General features: G+C 53.8%; 1 protein-coding gene across 1 annotated transcript; it reads left to right on the forward strand.

The window, feature by feature from the left end:
- Positions 1 to 1486: 1486 nt before the first annotated feature.
- Positions 1487 to 23190, forward strand: IP6K3 (inositol hexakisphosphate kinase 3). Its single transcript, XM_045835690.1, has 6 exons — positions 1487 to 1645; positions 10839 to 11165; positions 16993 to 17206; positions 18355 to 18530; positions 19659 to 19834; positions 21714 to 23190. Exons 2-6 carry the CDS (start codon positions 10967 to 10969, stop codon positions 22173 to 22175), a joined length of 1227 nt encoding a protein of 408 aa, XP_045691646.1. The 5' UTR covers positions 1487 to 1645; positions 10839 to 10966; the 3' UTR covers positions 22176 to 23190.
- Positions 23191 to 23263: the final 73 nt, after the last annotated feature.

Below are 23263 nucleotides of genomic sequence, written 5' to 3' on the forward strand. Positions count from 1 at the left end.
CCCTGCTCCACTATGAACAGAGAGGGGGAGAGGCTGTCTGTGAAGTGAGCTCTCCATGGACACGTGGAAATGCCAAAAGGGGGACATGGAAATTGCAGTATGACTCGGTGCTGAAGCAACAGGTCTGGGGGACCCTGTTAGAACAAGCAGATGGCGAAGTGGACCCTGAAGAAATCAAGGACATGGGGGTGTAGCCCAGAGACAGAGGCTGGACCAGAACAGGAGGCAAAAAGAGGCTGAGCCTCTGGGGGCCGATTGTCCCCACACAGAGAAGCCTAGGAAGGGACAACTGGGCCCCAAGCAAGCGGGGTGCCCAGTGCCAAGGGGAACTGCAGCCATAGGCCCAGGTGGCTTGAGTTTCCTAAAGGGCAGACTTCAGACCTTCCTAGTGTACATCCAGGCTCACTCAGACCTGAAGCCTGACCCTGGACAACCCCTGTCCTTTGCATCTATTCCATCTGTCCCTGTCCAGTGTCACCAGACCTAATCGAGGCTGACTCCTCAATATCTCCCTCCCACCCCACTGCCCTCTCTCCCCCTCAAGCCAGATTCACCTGGAGGTCAGGACCTGGGGCCTCACAGCCTGCCTGATCCACGTTACCCAATCTGCTCCCCTCCAAGCAGAGAGCTCTGAATGCAAACCTGAGTAGGCCTGGAGCTTCCTGGCAGAAAGAGCTGAGGAGGGTTCTGGGAGGCCCGCCTTCCCGCACCCCACCTCCCCTCCGCCCCCCGCCCTTGTCTGTCATCACTGCCCACTCCTTGCGGGCTCCAGCTGCTCTGAGTGCCTATGCCTCTCTGCCCCGCCCCCCCATCACTGCCTCTGGGCCTTTGGGGGCTCTTCCTTTACCTGGACCACTCTTCTCACCCTCCCCCACCCAAACCCAATGGGGGTGCGTTTCCTTCAGGATGCCTTCTCTGCTCCCCTCTGAGCAGGTGAGGAGACCCCCTGAGCCCAATGTTCTCCTGCCAACACACTGAAATTGTCCTTTGACTTGCTGAACACCCTCACCCCACCGCCCACAACTGCAGATCCCTGACAGCAGGCACTGGTCCCGCAGGTCCTTGGGTCAGCCCGTCTTCAAGCGGATTGTTGATTGGCTGACTGTCTTATTGCTCGACTTTCCCTCCCTCCGGCGGCCACAGCTTGGGGAAAACGGAGTGAGGTGGTGGAGAATGGGGTGGGGGCAGGGAGACTAGGGGAAGGGGAATATGAACTGCCCACAGCCTTACCCCGTGAACAAGGGATCAAAAAATAACCAGGTGCCTTTGGCAATGGCCCTTGGTTGCCAGGGCCTGACCTCTGTCCAGGCACAGTGCAGAACTCTTCCCTCCTGGTCTACTCCTCCTCTTCCTCCTCTTCCTCCCCCTCCCTACCCAGAGCAGCAAATACCAACAGACAGCTGGACAGGCCAGCCCCTGCCAGCCTGTCCCCAGGGTCAGGTGACCTCCCTTCCCCAGGCCACTATAGCCTGGCCCTCTGGGCAGCCCTCCACACAGTGCCACAGTGCACAGTGACTTCTCCACACCGGGACTCCGGAGAGGCCTTCGCCCAGCGCCTGAGGTCGGCAGACACTGAGAGAGGGTTACTTCCCCCTGGACCCTCCCGTCTACACACTCCCTGGGACCCACGAGGGAGGAGGCCCTGGTGAGTGCTGCCCCAGGGGACAGGGATGGCGGTGGGCTTGCTGAACCCTCAGTGGTGCCACGGAGCTGGAGGGGTGGGCCCCATCTCCATCCTGGGCTCGTTAAGGACCTGCCTGGGGGGGGGGGGTGTCTGTCTGTGTATGTATGAAGGGCAAGTCACAACAGTTCAGCAACATAGAAATTCTGTCATTTGCTTCTCTTCCCTGCAGCAGAGGAATTCCACCCCTCTGTTCCTCACAGCCCCTGAAGGAAGGCAGGATGCTGGGGGTGCTGGGCTGAGCTGGGATGACAGAGGAAGCTGTAGGGGCAGGTGCAGGCATCGGAGCTGATGCTTCATACCCCACACTGTCCCAGGAGAACTAGCTGTCCCAAGACAAGTGGGCCCCACCCCGAGCCCAGAAATGTCCTGTCCCGGCATGTCCTGTCCCAGCAGCCTCGCCTTCCACCCAGTGGGACCACAGGGCTAGGATGACATCAGCGCCTGTGAGCAGTGGACTGGGCACTGGGTGCAGGGTGCCCCATGGAGCGGGGTGCAGTGGGCCCTGGGGATCAGAGACGTGTTGCCACCAGGGCCCCCTGTCCCGGACAGTGGCAAAGTCTTTGGGTCCCCTCTCCCATGGGCTCTACTGGGCTCTCCATGCACCTGAGACCTGAACCTGAGTCTGCCACATTCCTCACAATCTCTGGGGACCTAAGCACATCCATGCCAAGCCCCTTCCCCAGAGATTTGGACCAGGGGGACAGGACCCAAGCATCTATAGCTCTTAAAAGCTATGAATTTATTTTTGATCTGATACTATGAAAAACTTTCAGCCTACAGGAAAAGGCAGAGGGACTGATATAAGCCTGCATCTGGGTTTAAGCAGTTGTTTGAGGTCTGCTATGCTCAGGCGTCCCTGCATTCCCCACCCCGGGCAGTTCTTACAGAGCCCTAGCTCTGTCATTCTACTGACAGAATTAACGACTCTCTGAGAACGTCTATATCCAGCCCATACTCACATTCCCCCAGTTGCCCTCTAAATGTTTTTAAGGCTTTGTTTAGACCAGGACCAGTCAAGGTGCATCTGGTCAGTATGCCTTCTGAGTCTCTTTCAATCTGGAAGGATCTCTGCCAGCCACCCCTACCTGATTTTCCCCACCACATTCACTTGGTGAATTGAGGGGCCAGTTGTCCCATAGGAGAGTAAGAACATGTCTGAGTCAGACAACTCTCAGTACAGATAGGGAAACTGAGGCCCAGAGAAGAAAGGGCTGGAACTCTAGGGCAGAACGAGGTCTCCTGGCCCCCCTCCCCCATTGAGCTCCCCCAGAGCCAGCTCCTCATCAGGGATCTGAGAAACTCCTGCAAAGGGCCTGTGGCCCCTGGGACCCTCCCGGTCTTCCTTCCCAGGGCACTCTGGGGGATGCAAGCCAGACTGAGCCCAGCTGGCGGCCAGCAGCTTGCCCCCACTTTCTCCCACTTTCTCCCACTCTGAGCAGGGCACAGGAACAGACCCTCCCCAGGCAGGAACCTGGGTGGTTGCTGCCTTGCTGACCGGCAGCCACAGGAGCATCAGCTTTACAGTGTGAGCGCTGATGCACAAGGGTGTTCAGGGCAGCAGCTGCAGCAAGAGGTGGGGAGGGCAGGGCGGCCCACACCAGCGCCACATTGGCAGCCCCTACCTCATGCTAGTTTCTCTTCCTCTTCCAGCCCTGGGCCCACCTGGCCCAGGAGGGACCTGTTGGGTGGAGGTGCTGAAGACCACAGTCTGCTCTGCTCACATGTGTCTCCAGCACCCTCAGCCCTCCCCATCCTCACCAGCCTCCCCGTCCCAGGTTTAGGGGTCCCTCCCCCGTGAATCTAGCCAGGCGCTACACTTCTCAGAATGTGCCTCATTCAGGGCAAGAAGCTTCCCAGCGAGACAACCTTTAGAAAAAGCAGAGGGTGGCAAGAAGGGAACGTGGGGTGATCAATCTTGATAATTTCTGAAACAAAATCAGTCATCTGCAAAGGCAGGGACCCTTCGCTCTCTGGGCCGAGGACAGGCCTGGCAAACCCATGGTGGCTCAGGAATGTGTATCCCCTGGGTGCCAGGCCAGGAGGTGCTTGCTGGCTGTAGGTTTTGGCCCCTCTGGGTGTCTGGGTGCATCTGCTGCTGCCCTCTGCCGGGAAAGGCTGGCTTGCTCACTCCCATTCTTCCAGAAGACCCTCCCTCTTTAGTTGGCCAGTTCTGCTCGGTGGCCTCAAGAACCATGACACCACACACACACACACTCGCACTTTCATTTACACACTCGCCCACATGCTTGCTCCATCTGACTATTTTGTTTTGACCCTGAAAGAACTGTTTCTTCTTGTAGTCATAAAGTTGCCATACTAACCAGGGGCCAGACCTTACATTCCTGGCTCATAAGTCTCTTCCACAAGGCAGGTAACTAGTCATATTCCTCGGAGAAAGGGGAAGGTGTGGGGCAGGGTGTCTGAGGTTGGGACATGTGTGGATCTGGGTTTGGCGATGTCTAAGATCCTGGCTGCAGCCTCAAGGGGAGTGCCTTGGAGGGGCTGGCGGGATGGTTACTGGTCTTGCCCAGGGTGCCCGAGGACCCAGGGCACTGTCCTGAGGTGGGGATACGTCAGGGCCTGGGAAGCTGGAACCCCTGCCAGCCTCTGCCCTCCTCTGAGCAGCCTTTCCAGCAGCTCGGCTTTCTGAGTCACCTCCACCCCATGCGTCTCCTGCCCTGACAGCACGCTCAGAACACTGCCGCTGCTGCTGAGGACATTTGGCTGTGGTCGAAGAGCTTCTAAACTAATAATCACTGTATTAAAATCACATTTGGTCCTCAGGCCGGAGGAACGTTGGGAGATTTTAAATGTTAAGAGAAAAGAACAGGGAAAAAAATCTTCCCTCAAAGGATAAAATCAGCCTCTAAATAAGCTGCTGCAACTGAGGAATATGAAGTATTACTCTGTGATTCTGGAGCTCAAGCCTTCCCGGGAAATGGACACTCCAAAGCCACGTATCTCAGCCACGGCTGGGAGGTAGTGTGTCCAGTCCCCCAGCATTCAGTATTGATCCCACCGGGCTGGGGGCCATGCAGACGCAGGACACACCTTGAGTCATTGGATTTTAACACGTGGTTTTTTTCCTCCGGAAAATAACCTTGTGTTTTCCCAGCCTGGATGGCCTCAGGTGATACACAACCCTCCACCACATGAGAAACACCAAAATCCTACCCATAATGACCTAAGTGGCTTTAAATGGTTTTCTGGTCCTTTCTTCTCTAACAGATTGAAACAATGCTCCCTCAGGCCTTGCAAAGACATAGAGGGGTACTTGTGCCAGGCCTGCGGCCCTGAGGGCCTGCCAACGGACGTTAGAGCTTCAGAAGCGAGAGGGCAGGCCATCTCCATGCTGCCCTTGAATCTGCAGTCTGCAGCCTGACATGTTTTGTATCGGGCCTCTTTTGATTGTCTCCTTCCCAGAATGCCCGCTCTCCCCAGACTTACTGGGAGGTGGCCCCAAAGGCTTCCACACCCCAGTGATCTCAGGTGACTCCCTCCTCCCTACAGTGAGCTGTAACCAGACAGTCACCTCCAATCAGTGTGGCCAGGTGCCCTCTCTGCCCCCTTCATGCCGAGGCCCCAGCCCAGTGTGGGGGCATGACCCTGGGCCAGGGCCACGCAGCATCCTGCCTCTGCCTCCCCATGCTGCCCTCCCTCTTGCCCATGGCTCCCTCACACACACTCCCCAAGCAGGCCCTCCCCAGGCCACGCTGCCACCCCTCCCCCCTCACATCCCCTGCCAGCCCCTCATACCACCACCAACTCAGTGACAGCACTATTTCTCACCTTTTCAACTAGAACCCATTTTTTGACACAATTTTTCCCTATGAGTCTCCCTGTGATACTCATTATATTTTTAGTATCTGTTGATTGAGAAAACAGACGATGATAAAAACTACTAGGAACACAAGTAATGCCTTTAAATGGATCTGTTTTCAGTAACCACCAAAGCGTCTGCAGACACTTGAGAAATGATTGTGTTCCGTGGGTGTTATGTTTGGAGTCTGCAGAGAATGCTGGTGGTGGTGTGGTCTGGGTAAGGTCTCCAGCAGCCTGTGAGGGCACCCTTCACCCAGGGCACTGTCACCCGCCTCCTGCCTAGCACCTGGTTGAGCTGCCACTGCAGCATGCTGCCCCTGGCTGTGGCACCCTCACGGCCTGGCTGAGGCCCAGGACCCTGGCCTGAGAGTCTGACATAGGTCTCAAGACCCAGAGGAAGATTGTGCTGTGGGACAGACCCAGCAGCAGCCTGAGAGAATCCTGGCTCCAGTGCTCGAGCTCTGTGCTCAAGCTCTGGACCTTGGGAAAGCTCTTCACTCTTCTCTGCCTGAAAAGGATTCTCTTGAAAAATGGAGGTGGGAACTAAGCCGTCCGCAGTGGATGCTCAACAGGAGTGGCCATTATTGTACAGATGTCTTTGTGCAATGAAATCTCTGAGTGTCTCACTCAAGTGAGGTTGCTTTCAACCTAAGGACCCCATACTGGGTATGTGGCTGTAAGCTGGTGACAGACCAGGCTGTGCTGCATAACAAACCACCCCCAAATCTCAGTGGCCAGGCATGACAGAGACTGAGTTCTCCATCATGCTACGTATCCAACATGCAGTCCCTCAGGGAACCACTGTGCTTTCGGGGTGACCACAGCCAGGGAAGGAGAAGGTAGGAACTGCTTGCTCTTAGGAGCTCCCACCGGAAGTGACCCATCACTCCCACACATACTAGGCCAGCCAGAGCAGATCGTGTGGCTGCACTCACCTTCCATGTGGAAGGGAAGCACAGTGGGGCCATGTTCCCGTGAGGGACACCAGAAACCAGGCATTTGTGAGCAGCCCTGACAATGGCCACAGTCAGCCACATTGTTCCCAGAGCTGACAGGCTTTGATAAGAGACAATCCACGGCTGATTTAGTCCCAGTTTAAACCTTGACAAGCTTGATTTGTGGTTTCGCCTGCCATCTTTCCTAAAATGGGAATGGCAAGTTTAAACGGAAACCAAAAAATGTTCTGCAGGTTCAATGGACTCAGGTCTAGCGTGTGGGTAGGGGTCGCGTGCACACAGGCCCTCAGGAAGGAAGGTGTGCCAGCCAGTCGTGCAGCCACGACACACTCACTCGCCTCAGCGTGACGGCGGCATCTGTCATTGTGCCTGGCACCCTTGGTGTTGCCGTGTGTCCCCCTCTGGCAGCCAACTACAACTGCAGGCCTGCTGCTCGTAGCCCTCCTTTCAGACCAGAGAGTGTCCTGTGACCCCGTGGCAGACTGGCTGTCACTCAGGCCTCGCAGGCTCTGCTGACACAGGCAGCCCAGGAACTCTTTTAACAGCCAGCTCAATGACCGGGCCCCCAGAGAAATCAGCCCTTGAATCTCCTGGAGTAAGGCCCAGAGTTACGTCACTCAGGACATGACCCAGTGACAGGCCAGGAGGACACCAACCTGGGGCCATCTGTCCATCTTTCGTGGGGGCGAGGGGCTTTAAGCTGAACTCTCTGGCTGGGGCATCTCGTCTCTTACTTCCCTCCCTCATCCTAACTCCTTCTTGTCCCTCCCGAAGGAACACTAGGCGGATAGTGGGCACCACCACATCTGGGCTGTGGGACTGTGAGAGGGGGCATGGGCTGGAGAGAGGGACATTTGTCTCCCTTCGAAGCAATAAAGAGAGCCCAGGGTATTCAGCAAGTGTGTCAGAGGGGGTGTGAGGTCCTACCTCAGGCAAGAACCTCACCTGCCTTCCCAGCACCCAAGCTGAGTCAGTCTTGAGGATCACCCACGCAGTGACGAACCTGGTGGGGGAGATGCATGGGAAGAGGCCTCCACAAAGGAATGCTGTGTCTTTTGTCTTCTGAGTATCATGACAAGCCTGAGGCAGTGGGTGGGAAACCAAGCTCAGGGTCCTTATTCAGTGTGTCCCAGGGGCCTTGGCAAGCTGGTGGGAACACCTGCAACAGAGCCGGGCTCCTGTCTCCTTGCCCAGTGCTGTTAAGAAATAGACACGGACCCAGAGGCCAAGGTCCATGCCAGTGACAGAAGTGCCTGCATGTGGCAAAAGGAAGGTCTGGGCTGAGAAAAGTCTGTGAAGTTGAATTACTTATGCAGGGCTTCTGAGGGAGGAACAGAAGAATGGAGCTCCCTAGCTTTGTCCCACAGAGTGGGAGACTGCACAGACAGAGACAGGAAATCTCAAGCTTCCTTGGGAACCCAAGGTCGGCATCGATGCCAACTCGAGGCCACAGAATGCCTCCCCGAGCAGCAGCAAAGCCCACCTGCCCAGCTCAGGCAGGTGCTCTGGTGCTGACATCCCTGCCCATCTGCCCTCCCTCCACCCCTTCCCAGCAAACTGTCAGAACCACAGCCACACAGCCCAGGAGCAGAGGGAGTCTGAGGAGATGTCACCTAATATAGCCCCTAAGATGACCCTTTAAGGAAAGAGCCTCAGTTTCTTGACCTGTCAAGCCCAGCTTTTTGAAAAGTTCAGGTGACTACGCAACAGACCTCCCATTGCTACCAACCCACCCAAGTCTAGAGGCGAGAGTTCATGTCTCATACTGTGGACTGTCTTGGAGGCCTGGGGCTGTCCTGGCTCAGTCTGTGCTCTCCAAGAAGGTTCAGCCAGGGCTCCTGAGAATGGGAATGAGTGTCTCTCAGGTCTGGTTGACACCTCCAGCCAGAAGCCCCAAGGTGGTCAATACCACACCCAGCTCTACATGGACTGACCCCTCCTGATGGTTTCTGAGGTGCAGAGCCCCAGAGCATGTGCTCACTATTGTTAGGGTCGGAGAGACCAGGGCTGGGGGACAAGAAAACCTGGGTCCTGTCCCAGCACAGCCAGTGACTTGTCCCAGCTTCCTTGGGGCTCAAATTTCTGACTCTCAAAGTAGATAAACAAGAGCCCTCAGGCTCCCCACAGTGTGGCAGGCAAGAGCATTCTGAGGCTAATGTTCGAATCCCTGCTCTCCCCACATTAGCTGGGTGCACACAGGCAAGTTACTTAACCTCTCTGTGCATCTTCCTCATCTGTAAAATGGACTGACAACACTATATCCTAGAGTAGGTGGGAAGCCTTACATCTATATAAAACACCTAGAACACTGCCTGGCACATGGCAAGCGCTACATGTGTTAGTATTTATTATTAATTCCTTCTTACGCTGCCACTGTGAGGTGACATCCATGTCCTCAGAGCTCCTTAGGGAGATGAAGGCGTGGGGAGAGGAAGGCAGTGGACTGCCCAGCGTGGGACACGTGCTGCTGCTGGGACTGCCTGGGTGCTCGGGGAGCAGGGCGTGCTGAGCTGAGCCAGCTCTGTGCCCAGCCCAGGGAGCTGGTGTGAGAGACAGGGCCCAGACTCCTTCTAGGAGTGGATATAAATGAAGTTTACATCATGGCTGTCCCTCTGGTTACCGGGAGAGTCTCTGCCTCCCTTTCCCCAGGGACAGGTCAGCTGGCAAACAATGGCATATAAGTGAACCCAGGGAGAGGAGCCATGTTGGGTCACCTTGATTTTTCTTTCTTCCTTCTGGCCTTCACCAAATTTGCAAGGAGGACTGGATTTGCCAAGCACTGGGAACATCAACTCATCCCTGGGCCAATTGCTGATTTCCCTCCCCATCTAGATGTCTCCCACCAGCTTCTTTTCTCAGCGCCCAGAACAGGCTCCCAGGAGGGCTCACCTCTGCACAGTCTTGGAGCAGAGCTGGGAAAGGCTGGGGCTGTGGTCTCAGGCACAGCCCTGCACCACTGGGCCTTGGCAACCCCACCCTCCCCAGCCAGGCTCCAGCCACACAGGCAGCTGGAGCCATAGCCTGCACCCCTCAAAGCAAATGCACAAACCAGGAGGAACACCCCTTCCCCTTCCTGAAGGGCAGAGCACTCTGTGGCCTGCAGAAGCAGGCAAAGTGGGAGAGGCTGCCCGGTGGAGAACGGATGAGTTGGACTGAGGATTTCAATGCCCCCTGGTGCTGGAGGTCTGGGCTGGTGGCAGGAGCCTCTCTGAGCCAGGATCCTGAACAAATTGACAGGCACTGCTGTGCCTGGGGCCAGACAACTATGTCCGCGGTCTGGACTGAAGGTCATACAGAGGGTTCATCATGCCTGGTGCTGCCCAGCCTGGTCACATCCTCCACCGGGAGTCCAGCAGAGGAGAGTATTAATAACTCGGCAGTGACAAGCACTGCTGTGAGAATGTCCTCTCAGACATGATATGGCCAGAAAAGCCTCTCTCAAAGTGTCTCTTCGGCACTCCCCTGACACAAAGTCAGGACATCTTTAGGCGCTGGGTTTCCAGCCCAGAGTCCTAGCATTTGCCTGACATCCAGCAAGCTTGCCCTTGGGAGGAAGAGTGACAGCAGGTGGTGGGGGATGAGGCCCAGAGACTGGGATCTCCTGGACCCCACCGGCCCCCAAGCAAGGCGTTTCAGGCCTCGCTTTCCTCATTTGCAAGGTGGTGGTGAGAAAGCCTGCCTTCCCCACAACCCAGGTGGGAAAATGTGACCCACCAGGGCAATAATGCCAGAAGTGATCACGATTAGTCACATTTATTGAGCACTCAGCTCTGGGCCCTGGGCTAACCTTTTCATAGGCTTTACCTCAATTCTGTCCTTAACTCCACAAGGCAGGCACCCTTATTGTCCCATTCCACAGATGGGAACGCTGAGGCCAAAGAGGTTCAGGGGCTCCCCAAGGTCACACAGCCGTGATAAGAATCAGTGGTGCACAGCTATGCTATACAGAAGGGAAGCACTCTTGCACCCCAACCCCTGCTAGCTGCTGAGCGACCCAACGGCAGAGACTGCTCTCTTCTTGGGCCTGGAATCAAGGTTCCCCAAGGCAGGCAGACAACATGACATGAGAATTTGGGACACAACCCCCCACCCTGGAAGCCTATATTTGTGTGTATTGTTTGATTTTTAAAGCAGTGTTTGAATATTTAAATGCAAAAGGTACAAAACTCTACTTAGAGAAGTCTTCCTTTCAGCCCTGCTCCCTAGAGGCAACCACTGTTAGTAGTTTCTTGTAACAGACACTGCAGCAGTGATCCATGCCTGTTTACTGTCTGATTTAGCTCCCTGAGGCTGGGGGCTGGGGACCATGGGTGCGTCTGAGCACTGCCGCCGCCACTGCCTCGCTCACATCATTTCCACCCTCCTCTGCTTTCCAGGGTCCCTGCTGAGAGCCCACAGCTGGGAAGAAAATTATGCTATAACAACAACAAACAACAAAGAGAAAGTTGAGGACCTCTGACAGCCCTGCCTCTGCCCTGGAGCTGCTACTTGTCTACCTCAGGCCATGGTTGTACAGAACAGTGTGGAAGGTGGGGACACCAGGATGGGTGTGCAACTGGAGCCCTTCCTGCACCAGGTTGGGGGACACCTGAGTGTGATGAAGTATGATGAGGACACAGTGTGCAAGCCCCTCGTGTCCCAGGAGCAGAGGTTCTATGAATCCCTGCCACTGGCCATGAAGCGGTTCACCCCACAGTACAAAGGTGAGTGTCCAGGGGGCAGGTGTGACCCAGGCCGCCACACGAGGCCAGGCTCATCTGCACGCATCCACTGCTTCCTTAAGCACTGTGGTATGTGTGGTGGTTGCCATGGAAACATGCCCCTCTCCTGCAGCCCAGCTGGCCTTCGCTGTCCTAGTTTCTCTGAACTCTTCATGTCCCCAGGTCTGGAGTATAATAGCATTTGGAGTCCTTCCAAATTAGCTCAAGCCACCCGGCTTCGAGGAATTAAGAATGGAATAAAATGGGGCATCCTGGCCTGTGCTTTAGGAGCACACGGCTGGGTCCTGTAGCCACGGCTGGTAACCACAGGACAAGTGGAGGTTTCTTTTACCTCATGCTGGAGACTTCAGTGGGTGGTAGGAGCCCCAGGCCTAGGACATGACACAGAAGAGCTGGGCCACAGCAGGTTTAGGAAACCAGAATTCCTGCTGTCTCACCCAGGGGCACAGCCAGAGGCATCGGCTGCCTTGCAGGGGGACCTGGGGAAATCTGGCATGAAGCAGTGTGCATCCTGATCTGAGCTCAAGGGGGTTCCGGGGGAAGAAGGCTGTGGGGAGGCCGCCTATTCTGGGCCTCCAGTCAGGGCCTCTGGGCTGTTCTGTCCACGCCCAGCCTTCTGTGGGTGTGGTCTGCAGGGCTCAGGGCATGGCTCAGGCACAAGCCTACAGTGGCATGGGTGTTCAAAGACCTCCTCTAAAGGATTTTAGATGTTGTGACTGCAAGGAAGACTTCTGTCTTCCTTGCCCAAGTATCTGTAGTGAAAGCAATGATAACACCTGAAGCAGTCAGTCAAAAACTCACTTGCATTGCAATGACTGACATAACTGGGAAGGCTGGAGCTTGTCTACATCAGCGTTTCTCAGTGTGATCTGAGACCGATCAACTTTACCAGACTCACTGGAGAGTGTGTGAGTGTGTGTGTTTGTGTGTACCTATATGCAGGTTCCCAGGCCCCATTCTAGACCTGGGAATCAGAATCCCTGGGTTTAGGGCTCAGGAATTGGTATTCAGCATGTTCCAAATTAAGACCCACTGGTATGGAGCCAAGGCCTGAACCCTAGGAGGCATTCTTCAGTCCTGGCCTGTTGGCCCCCCCGCCCCCCTCCGAGAGTCTGAGACAGGATGGATGAGCATCAGACACCAAGACAGGGGTGCACAGCTGGAATGCAACCTGGACAGGACTCCCCTGGGGCCCTCTGGGGCCCAGGCAGTACTGACCATGGCTTCTGGGTCACTGCTCATCTTGTCAGAGCACCCACTGGAATTAGTATCTGTCCTTTCAAAACTGATCTCAACCTGGCAAAGGGGTAGCAGGTCCTTGTGTGGAGTGGCCGCCTGCCTGTGGCATTTCATGCTTCCCTGACACAGCTTCCTCTGGAGCTGAGAGACTGCCAGGGCCGGCACAGGCAAAACAGGAGAGTGAGGGAGGCTGCTCAGTCCCCAGATCCGATCCTGCTCCTCCCCTACACCCTGTCTGCACGTGCCCATTCCTCCCAGGGCAGGACTGCACCACTCTCAGGCCCTCTCAGGCACAGGCTTACTGTCTAGACCCTTCCTCTGCCCTACTTCCCCCTTCAGGATGGGCCCATCCCCAGAACCAACCACCTCAGGGATCTGCTAAGATTAATTTGAACTGAGGCTCATAGCTACACACATCACTGGCCATGGGGGATGCTTCAGTCTCTACGTTGGACTTCACTCAGGAGGTGGTGTTTGCAAACTGCATCAGGGTACTGCAGATACCCCCAGGTGAGACCATGTGGTCCTGGTGAGGGTGAGGGTGAGGCAGAGTCCCTGGGCTCGGTTGACCTTCAAACATGAGGTTCCAATGACACAGAAACGCATCCACTCGCTAGCCACAGTGCAGGCCCACTAAGGACATACAAGTCTACAGAGACACTGGAATACCAGACACCAGGGCACGACACTCACTCTCAGATGCTTGGGGCAGGAAGCTGAGGTCAGGTTTTAGTGGGAAAGAGATGCTCGAAGGGCCCTCAGGCTGTGCAGCCACCTGGTCTCACATGGTAAGAAAAGTAACATCACCTAACCCTTAGAGCTCCCTCACTGCCCAAATGCCTGTAAGTAGTTTGCAGGTGCCACAGTCCTCTGAGATGGGGACTATTATTATCCCCGTTTCACAGGTAAGGAAACTGAGGCAGAGAGAGGTTACCTAACTTGTCAGGGCACATAGCCAGTGAGGGGCAGAGCTAGGATTCAAAGCTCCCAGCTCTGAGTCCCAAGTGTGGCTTTTGGCTCCACCAGCTACTCATACTGGAGATGGACTCCTCGGATGCCAGTGCCCAGGGGGTCATCAAGGCCAGTGCGGGAGGGCCACTGAGCTGGAGAACTCAGGTCAGGAACACTCCAGTGCCTACAAGGCTGACACAGGGGTCTCCCTTTTTCTCCGCAAGGGAACAGCTCCAGAGCTGTATCTGAAGTGGTCACTGCACGCCAGGGTGCACACTTCTCTCTCCCTGTCACTGCCCAGCACTGAGATGGCCTCAGGGGGTGCTGGGCAGTGATATCATTCCCAAGGGCAACCTCCCTGAGCCAGGAGTTCACCTGGACTCTCTGCTGGGCTGCTCAGGTATGGCAGCATCTTGGGCTGTACCCCTCTGCCTCCCAGTCTGCCTGCCTGTTGGCTTTGGGTGAGTAAGATATGCTCCTAGGTCTAATGAGTTAATGGAGGAGCCAGATGCATATTACAGACAGCAACAGATAAACACTCTCATGAGCTTAAAAATAAACACATAACAGAATATTCAGAGGCTAAGGAAGCTGCTCGGCCAAGCTAAAATTGCTGAGATGTTCTGGGTGTGTCAATCGTGGCAGTAAGTGCTCGTGTCTGCCTAGCTGGCACGGTGGCAGGTCAAGGTGCCTGGGAGGGCTGGCGAGCAGGCAGCCGGGGCTCCCACTCTATAGGCAGGGGCAGTGGGGTTCTGGGAACCCGTGAGCCTCTGAGGCCTAGTCCCCTTGGACACACACAGTGAGCTGGAGGCCAGGTAAGGACAATCCAAGTCCCTAGCAGTCTGGATTCCACTGGGCGGGGTGCTCGAGACTTTGCAAGGCCCTATATGTGCTGGATCCCAGGCTTCTGAAGGGCTGGGCTAGACCACAGAGGGGTGTTTGGGAGAGAGGGAAGGCAGATAAACAGAGACAGAGCCAGTCAGAGGTGTAGGAAGATGGAGCAAGAAAGCAGGGACATGGAGCCTGGTTGTGTAGCTCTGACATATGAGAAAAAGAAATGACTTTTGGATTTTATTGGTTTTGGGTTTTCTGTACCTCCACTCACCTCCAATTATTTAGACACTCAAAATGGAGGAGATCAGACAAGAGCTAGAGCCTGGAAAAGTGGGTGAAGATCACATTTCTTGCCTCTCAGACCCAGGCTCCCTGCAAGTGTGGTTTCTGGCATGGCCATCACCACAGCCTCAGGAGTGGGAAAGGCCTGGGGCCGTCAGACAGTAACTTGGACTTTACGAGATGCAGAAGGACCCAGAAAGCCAGGGGGTCCTGAGCAGCCCAAGGACAATCACAGAGGCCATTGAGGTCTCCCCTTCTCACACAGGGAAGGTGGGCCTGGAGCCCTGAGGTGGTTTCCAGGTCAGTGCCCCTCCCTAGAACAAGCACAGTGACCCTGCCCCCACCCCCCAGAAAACAGGGCTGGCAATATAAACCCCACGTCCGTGGGCTTCCTGGGCTCCCAGCTCCTGCACCGATGGCCCCCGCAGGATGGTGGGGTCACAGCTTCTGTGTTTGCTCCACAGAACAGAATGACCAAAACAAACACAACTGAGGACACAGCAAAAGTGTTCTCATACACACGTGGGTAAACAGAGTGTGACAACACACGGTCTCCCTATGAAGTCCTCAGCTCCATGTCACAACTTGTTCCTTCTTCCACATCTAGTTCTGGTGTGGCCTTTTTCAGAGTGCTACACCTGTGTGACCTGGGGCACGGTATTCATTCTCTCTGAACCCCAGTGCCCAGAGTCAGGCTGCTACAGCACAATGATAACAAGTGAAAAGCACACGGCGCTGGTGCACCAGTGGGCATGGAGGTCACGGAGGTGACGATCACTGTGCAGTCACCTCCCTGGCCTGCCCCCAACCCTGCTCTCATGAGCAGGCTGCTGCGATGGGCTTGCTTTGGGGATACACGCTGGTCTTCAGATAAACTGAAAATGTCAGGCCCAGGCACAGCATTGTAGACGTATCATTGTTACTTTACAGGGTGCAGGTCCCTGTCATGAGCTGAGGAAATGCAGAGTTCTAGGAGCTGGTGAAAACTGAATGTCACTCTCAGGCTACAAAATTAGGGCACTGGGAATCTGAGATGACAGGACTGGCCTGGGGAGACCGCTGAGCTAGGCACAGATGGCTCTGAACAGCAGCTTGCTGAATTACAGAGCGGGCCGAAAATGGGTGTCTGCACCGACCAGCCCCAGAGGGCCGGGCGGAATGCAGGCAGGAACTCAGCTGCCTGAGAGCTTATTCAGCAGAAATTACCACTTATGCTGAGAAGGTGACCAAGTGGCCAGGGAAGGAAATAAATATCTTGGAGGACAGAATGACATGCAACCCACCCTCTCAGTTGGGGGCCCAGCAGACAGGTTCAAATGAAGAGCTCTTTTTAAAGGACCTGTTAGCATAAGGGTTGAGGAAACAACTGGGGACTTGAGGCACCAGGGACCAGCAGCACTGAAAAGCTCCCACCCCCCAGGCCTGAAGGGCCAATGTGAGGGGATGGTGGAAGTGACAGGGCAAGAGGGAAGTCACAAACACTCGGAAACCTGGTTCTCGAAGAACATTTGTGAGCTGGTCTCCTGTGCCACTGCTAGGAGGATTGTTCCCTCTTCGCCAGGATTCTGGGGAGACAGGGTGCCCACTGGCTGCTCAGCCCAGAGAGGAAGACCTGGACTCTGCCTTCCTCATGCACCCTGAGTGAGGAATACAAAGGGAGCAGCCACAGAGCAGTGAACATACGTGCCAGGACTGATACCAGGTCTGGCCACCGTCCTGGAGGAGGAGCCCAAGTAGCACATGTTCATGGGGTGTCCTTGCACTCTTCCCTTTTACTGTGGAGAAGGAGGTCCTGGAAGTTGGGGAAATCTCACAAGTCTTTTTTTTGTCAAAGAGCCACATTCCGCCAACAATCTTCATGTGCTGTGTGTCTAACCAAAGCAGACAGCGAGCATCATTGTCAAAGCCAGAGCTGGGGAGGGTGGACGAAGGCGTGACGGGAGTCCTGAGCCCCTGCAGGCTGTCTGAGGAAGCTTCCTGGGAGAGGCTGGTCAGATAGACACAAATGGAGGGGAGAGCAAGCATGACAGTGGAGGCAGACAAGGGGAGGAATGCATGGGCCCTCACTTCCGTAACTGCTACTCTGGGAGGGGACCCCTCTTTGCAGACCAGTTCTGATGCCCCAAGCTTGACCCAGTTGGGGCAGCTGTGGTGTAACTGGGAAGGTGTGACTGTGCACAAAGGAACTGGAATGCAAGGACACAATGTACAGGCGGGCTTTGTTAAAGCATGAAGGGGCAGAGAAGTGCCATAAAGCAGAGGCTGTGCCAAGATCAGCCCAAGGCTATCTTCTGCAGGCTCCACAGCTCTGGGCTCATACTGGAACAGGTCGGGTTCAGGCTCAGCCAGGACAGTCCCCACAGCTTCCTTGAGAGAGGAGTTGGGGGAAAGGAAAGGTTGACCATTGCCATTAAACTATACTTCAGAAGGGTGTCACCCATTGCAACGTAGGTAAATTCTACCTGGTTTCTCCACCCCTTGCCCTCCCTCATGTGCTCCACAGGTACCATCACAGTTCACCTCCGGAAAGACAGCCTAGGCCATCTCAGCTTGGTTGCCAACCCACTGAAGGAGAACCAGGGGCCCTTAAACATCCCCTCAGGGTCAGCAGCGGTGGCGATGTGGCAGAAGCTCCAGCAGACCACGAGCAGCAGTGGCGGCGCAGGTCCCCTCTCCCAGTGGCAGCACACCGAGCTAGCACACTCGCTCAAGGAGAGGTGAGGGCCACTTGGCAGGATGACAGAAACTGGAGCTCATCCCTAGCAGGGACCAGCACTACTCCCACTGGGGCCAAGGCCAACGGCTCCCCGTGAAGGCCAGAGCGGGGAAAATGAGAAATTCAGATGAAGGTTCTGTCTAGAATAACTAATGTGAACAGAGAGAGGAATACATCTTCTTCATGCCGCTCCCAGAGGGAGGGATGCAAAGCCTTCATCTCAGATGCAGATGAACATGGCAGAGCCCTATATAGAGCAGGCATTCAGCGCATATTTGTTTATTAAATACCTGTTTCACTGAGACCATGAAGTCTTGGGGGGAAATGTGCAGAGCAGAAACCCCAGAGTAGTTGACATGAAGGAAAAGTGTGGCTAATGTCTCCCAGAAATCACCTTTCCTTAGCAGTCGAGAAGGGATGAGAAGTCAACACAACACTCAGTGGGGCTTGGAGGCGCAGGTGGTTCGGGGCACCTAGGTCCCTGGAGAGGTCTCCAAAAACTTCTGATAACATCAGCTCACCTTTCTCAGATGAGAAGGATCCCTGGGGATTTTTTAACATCTATGGGAAAACAAAAGGGAGCTAATACAATGAAAGTACCTCCCTTCCCCAAGGAGCACAGATCTAATTAAGTCTCTTGGCTCAGCATCAGGAAGTGGGTGCCCATTATCTCCACTTCACAGATGGGGAAGCTGAGACGCAGAGGACAGGAGAGAGGTACCAAGGACGCAACGATTCCCACCCCCTATGGCACTTTGGGGTCTCAAGGGTAATAGACTAACCCTCAACTTCCGATTCCCTGTGGGGTTGTTGCGCCCACAGTGTAGGGCCTCAATAGTGGGGTAATAATAATCCAGATCACTGACAAGTGACTTTAAACTACCTTAGTCCTCCGAGGGGGTGACATGTTCTAATGAGTTAATGTTACTGTAGAGTCCCTGCAGGAGGGCTACAGTGTGGCCAGACCTGGTGCTAGGGACTGATGGACAGGAAGGGCATTCTGAGGTTCTGCAGTGTCCTAGAGAGAAGCCAGGAACAGTCTGTGTCAGAGTTTAGCTCAGGAGAATGCAGTCAGTCACAGAAAAGGGCCCCTTGTCCCAGACCTGTGGACTGGCTGCCCTGACTGTCTTGTGCTTCCCTCACATGCAGCCCGGCCACTGGGCACCTGAGGTCTGAGTTCCACCTCAGCAGCCACGTATCCTCCTTGGTGGAAGATGCTAAAGAGAACCAGGCCGAGAAGAGGAGCTTTAACCCATGGGGTCTGCACTGCCATCAGGCCCACCTGACCCGCCTCTGCACCGAGTACCCAGAGAACAAGTGGCACCGTATCCTTGCCAGCTTCTCCACCACATAGTCCCAAAGGCAGGGGTGTACCTATTCGGGGCGGGGGCAAGGATGGGAGCGGGAGGGTCAAGTGAGGGGGGAGTGAAGGAGAGTTGGAGGCAGGAGCCCTCAAACTTGGGACATAGAAGAAATCAGTTCTTCAGAGATTATCTCAGAGATTATGGGAGAGCCAGACTGGGAATGAAACTGAACACACTGCCCCTAGGGGGCCACTGCTGTCTCTCTACCACAAGGGCTGGGCCTCTGTGGGAGGATAGCAATACTGAGTGCCACGCTTCTATCCCTCCAAATTCACCCCACAGGGGTCTTCCCACCGAGCTGATGGGGAGGGAGGGGTGTGGCTCCTCCCTTAGGGAAGTACCCACTGGTAGACCCCAGGGGAGGTAGTCCTCTTCCCCCTTAGGCTGTCATGTTCTCAGGGAGCAAATTCAGGCTTGAAATGTCCCTTCATCACCACTGGCTCCTTCCTGCAAAGGGCAGCTGTTCTCACAGTATTTACTAAGACACATCTGCAATCCTAATCCCTAAGAAGCTTTTGCAGGATAATTACTCCACTGAAATTAATATTCCTTCAACTCATCTCCAAAGCTAGCATCAACCCACTTTTCCCAAAAGGTATAGGCCCATTTAGTGACTAGAGGTTTTAGTCTTATGATTTTCTGCTATAAAATGTAAACTGAGCAAGGCCTGCCAGGGATTTCAGACCTGCATTTAAATTTCAACCTCATGGGGAATGGGTGGGGGTTGGGAGAGACTGAATGTGGGAGGTGGCTGATGGGTAGGGCAGGGGAGAGTAATGGGGGGGGGGGGAAATGGAGACAACTGTAATTAAAAAACAATTTAAAAATTTAAAAAATAATACATTTCAACCTCAGAGCAAAAAGGAAAAGCAGCTTGCATGCTCGTAAACTCCCTCTAAATAAAAGGACTTAATAAAGCAGCTGCAAAGCTACCACCTGGAATTCTTACTGGTGATGGTGGGCTTGTCTGGAATGCAAGAACAGCACTCAGGGCAGGGAATCTCCAGCCAGCTTCTGGGGGGTGCTGCCCGCCTCTGGTGAGGCTGCAGTCTGATGTCCTCAGACTCTTCCTTAACTTAGAGCGACCAGGGTTCCTCTTGTTGGAAAATGTCGTGTCACAGTACAAGCATCCCTGTGTCTTGGACCTGAAGATGGGGACTCGGCAGCACGGGGACGATGCATCTGAGGAGAAGGCGGCCCGCCAGATGACGAAGTGTGCACAGAGCACCTCAGCCTGCCTGGGTGTGCGTGTCTGCGGCATGCAGGTGGGTGGCAGAGGGCCCACCCTGCATCTCGGCACATCCACTGTGGGGCAGGATGCCTCCCATCCAGACACCACTGCCCCCTGCAGAGCTCCTTGCTTTGGGGGAGCATCAGAGGAGGCAGCCAGGTACCCCTCTTCCCCCAAGGAAATGCACATTCTGGTCTATGACATGCTGGGTCTTTTAAAGAGCACCTTTCAGGATAGTGGTGTCAAAATTCCACCATTTTTTCAATTGCTCTCAGGGTCTTTGGCAGTTGAAAGTTTCCACAGCAGCCACGTGACCTTCCCATGTTGAGAGAAGCATGCTGATGACAGCATGTGAGCAAGGGCTGGGCAAAGACCTCAGGAGAGCTTCTCTGTGCACTCTGACAACCCCCTTTCTCTGAGTGATAAAGATGAACTTCCTTCTCCAATGCTATAAGGCAGTCTGTCTCTGCATTATTAGCCATTCTCTCTTCTTACTCTATCTCTTCTGCTTCTTTCTACCTGTTCTGGTTAACAAAGTGGGAAGGTTATAACCTGCTAAGCCCAAGCAAATGAACAGTTAAATTTTTATTGCCTAGACTCCTTGCTTCATTTTTGCTGCTCTTATGTGGCTCATGGCAGAAGCTGCAGAGCAGGAGGAAATAAACTCTCTCTCATAGCCTAGCTACTCCAAGTAAAACCAGACACTGATTCGTTGGTAAATGTTATAGCTTTCCTTAATTGAAACTGCCACCCCTTGAAGCTGCAAGTTGAGTCTATAAATTTGTTGCACAGATGTCCCTTGAAAGGCTTGGAATGCAGTTCTCAAGAGAATGGTGTGTGATGATTTGTGGTGTAAATGGAATCTCTCTGGACCTCAAACCTTCTGAAATTGATCTGATTTATTTGGAAAGTGATGCCTGTCATGTATTTATGATGGTTAATTTAGTAGTTGATCTCCAACTCTCCAAAGGCAGCACCAAGTCTATCATATCTATCACTGGTTTTCTGTAAACATACCATGTAATCTGAAGGCAGGATAGGCCCAAGACACTGTCCTGGCCAGGTGCTGCAGCCCTTCCCAGGTGTGCCAGGCAGGGGCATGCTAAGTCATTCTCTAGCCATGCCAGATGCTGGCCTCAGATCAGCCACTGCAGCAGCCTGTGCCATCTGAATGAAACAGGGGTGGCGGCCACAATCCCCCGTCAGTATCTCTCTTCCATCTGCTCCCTCTGGTGGTCAAGACGTGACAGGAAAGGGGAGGGGAGAAGAGGTAGTACCAAGGAGAGGAGCCACTAAGCTCCAAAGAGCCCCTATGAACCACCCTCCTCTAGCCAGGCTCCCCTCAGCTGCATGGCTGCCCCCAAACCCTACCCACACTTGATCTAGCATATCCTTTATCTTCAAAAGATTCACCCCATTGTACCCCAAAGGCTGTTACTGTTTCCTTAGAATCTGCAGAGAAAGGACTTTATAAACTTTGTTGGGGAAAATTTAATCTAATTGGCTTTCTAAGTCCATTGGCTGTGATTTCAGATTCCTATTAAAGCTTTCCAGCTTGGGTTTTGCTAATATTTGGAGAGGCCAGAAGCCAGGATTTAAGTCATGGTTTGGAGGTTGACATTGGAAATTCACAAGAAAGGAGATCCAGTCCTTATCTGCATGGGGGGAGGGTCACCTCTGTAGGGTGAAGGTTCTTTGGACCTCGGACTCCTATTAGAGGCTCACACAGAAAGCATGTTAGATGCAAAACTGAATAGTGCACGGTTGGAAGCACATTGTCTGTTTGTTTCAGCCCTTCTTGTCCTGCATCCCTGCAACTGTCTATAAATATTATGTTAGCTTGTGACTCTGCAACTGCCCCAGGTTTTTGTTTGTAATTCTTTGCATTTTCTCTTTCCTCTCCTTAATGTAAGGTTTATCAAACAGATAAGAAGCACTTTCTCTGCAAAGACAAGTACTATGGGAGAAAACTCTCAGTCGAGGGGTTCAGACAAGCCCTCTATCAGTTCCTGCACGATGGCACCCGCCTTCGGACAGAGCTGCTGGGGCCCATCCAGCACCAGCTCCAGGCCCTCCTCTTGGTCATCAGGAGCCAGACTTCATACCGCTTCTACTCCAGCTCCCTCCTCATCATCTACGACGGGCAGGAGCCACTGGAAAGAGCCCCGAGTGGACTGCATCCTCAGGAGGCTCCTCAGACTGCGCACGGCAGCTCTCCCAGAGGTTTCCCCAAGGTTGACATCCGGATGATCGACTTTGCTCACACAACATACAAGGGCTCCCGGAATGAGCATACCACCTATGACGGACCAGATCCAGGCTATATTTTTGGTCTGGAAAACCTCATCCAGATCCTGCAGGATATCCAGGAGTGAGAATGAGACTTATTGGGCCCATCCAGATTTTTCTGCAGTACAAATCTTAAAAGGGACCCACTGATAGTGAGGGTAGTCTAGACACCCTTTAGATGTCTTTGTAATAACCACATCTATATCCAAAAGCCATCACTATACATGGCAAGCTATGTTAACAGCTGCTAAAGAAATCAGCTCTGGAGATAATTCACACACCTGGCATCTTGTGCTAATGCTGGCCACTGCAGACTGGACAGTCAGTGTGAAAGGACAGCACCTTGGAGCAGATTGCAGGGGTGCATGAGTCAGAGGCAGCATTACAGTGAGACCCTGCAGTGTTTGCATTTAAAAATGCTTTCTTGCTGTCATGCTGCAGTCCTTCCTAGCTGTAAGGCAAAAAACCTTACTTGAAAAGTTGAAGAGAACTGCCTGCTCCCAGGGCAGGGAAGATAGGGGTAATGAATGCCCCTTACCTCCCTAAGAGGCACTGCAGGGGGCGCAGGATGAAGTAGGACAGACCTATCATCTCACCAGCTTTGTACCCAGGTTCGGAGAGAGCAAGGACAATCCCAGACACAGCACTGGCAAACCAATACCCCAGGTTCTCAATTTTTGCCCGTGGAGAGAAAGGTCTCTTTACAGACTTCCATGTACCTGCTGAAGCAATGATTCTGCCAGAACCTGATCTCAAAAAGGCTCTGAATCTAACCATGAAATGCAATTTCCAGTGGAGGTGGAATGTACATGAGGAGGAGCCACTGATGTTAAACTATACTCTCAGTTTTCTATTTATTTATTGGGGGGCGGGGGGGGGCGGTCAGAAGTGAGCAAGGAGCCTGGAGGACTGAGGAAACCAGGTGCAATGTTTACAAGACCAGGAGACAAGAGTAAGTATGGAACAAAGAGCAAATGGTTCTAATTAATTCCTTGTTCTACAGTGCGGAAACCTATTACAATGCCCTTGAGTTAAGCACTGAGATACGTTACCCAATTAGGGAAATAAATTTGTTAATAAAATTGCTGAGGTCAACAGTGATTATTTGGTGTGCCTTATTACCCTTTCTGTTTATTTATTCTGCACATCATGCTGTACACTAGTTCCAATTGAT

This window comes from Phyllostomus hastatus, unplaced genomic scaffold (genome assembly GCF_019186645.2).
Source record: "Phyllostomus hastatus isolate PE091 unplaced genomic scaffold, TTU_PhHast_1.1 phas_contig_1048, whole genome shotgun sequence".
Classification (NCBI taxonomy): Eukaryota; Metazoa; Chordata; class Mammalia; order Chiroptera; family Phyllostomidae; genus Phyllostomus; species Phyllostomus hastatus.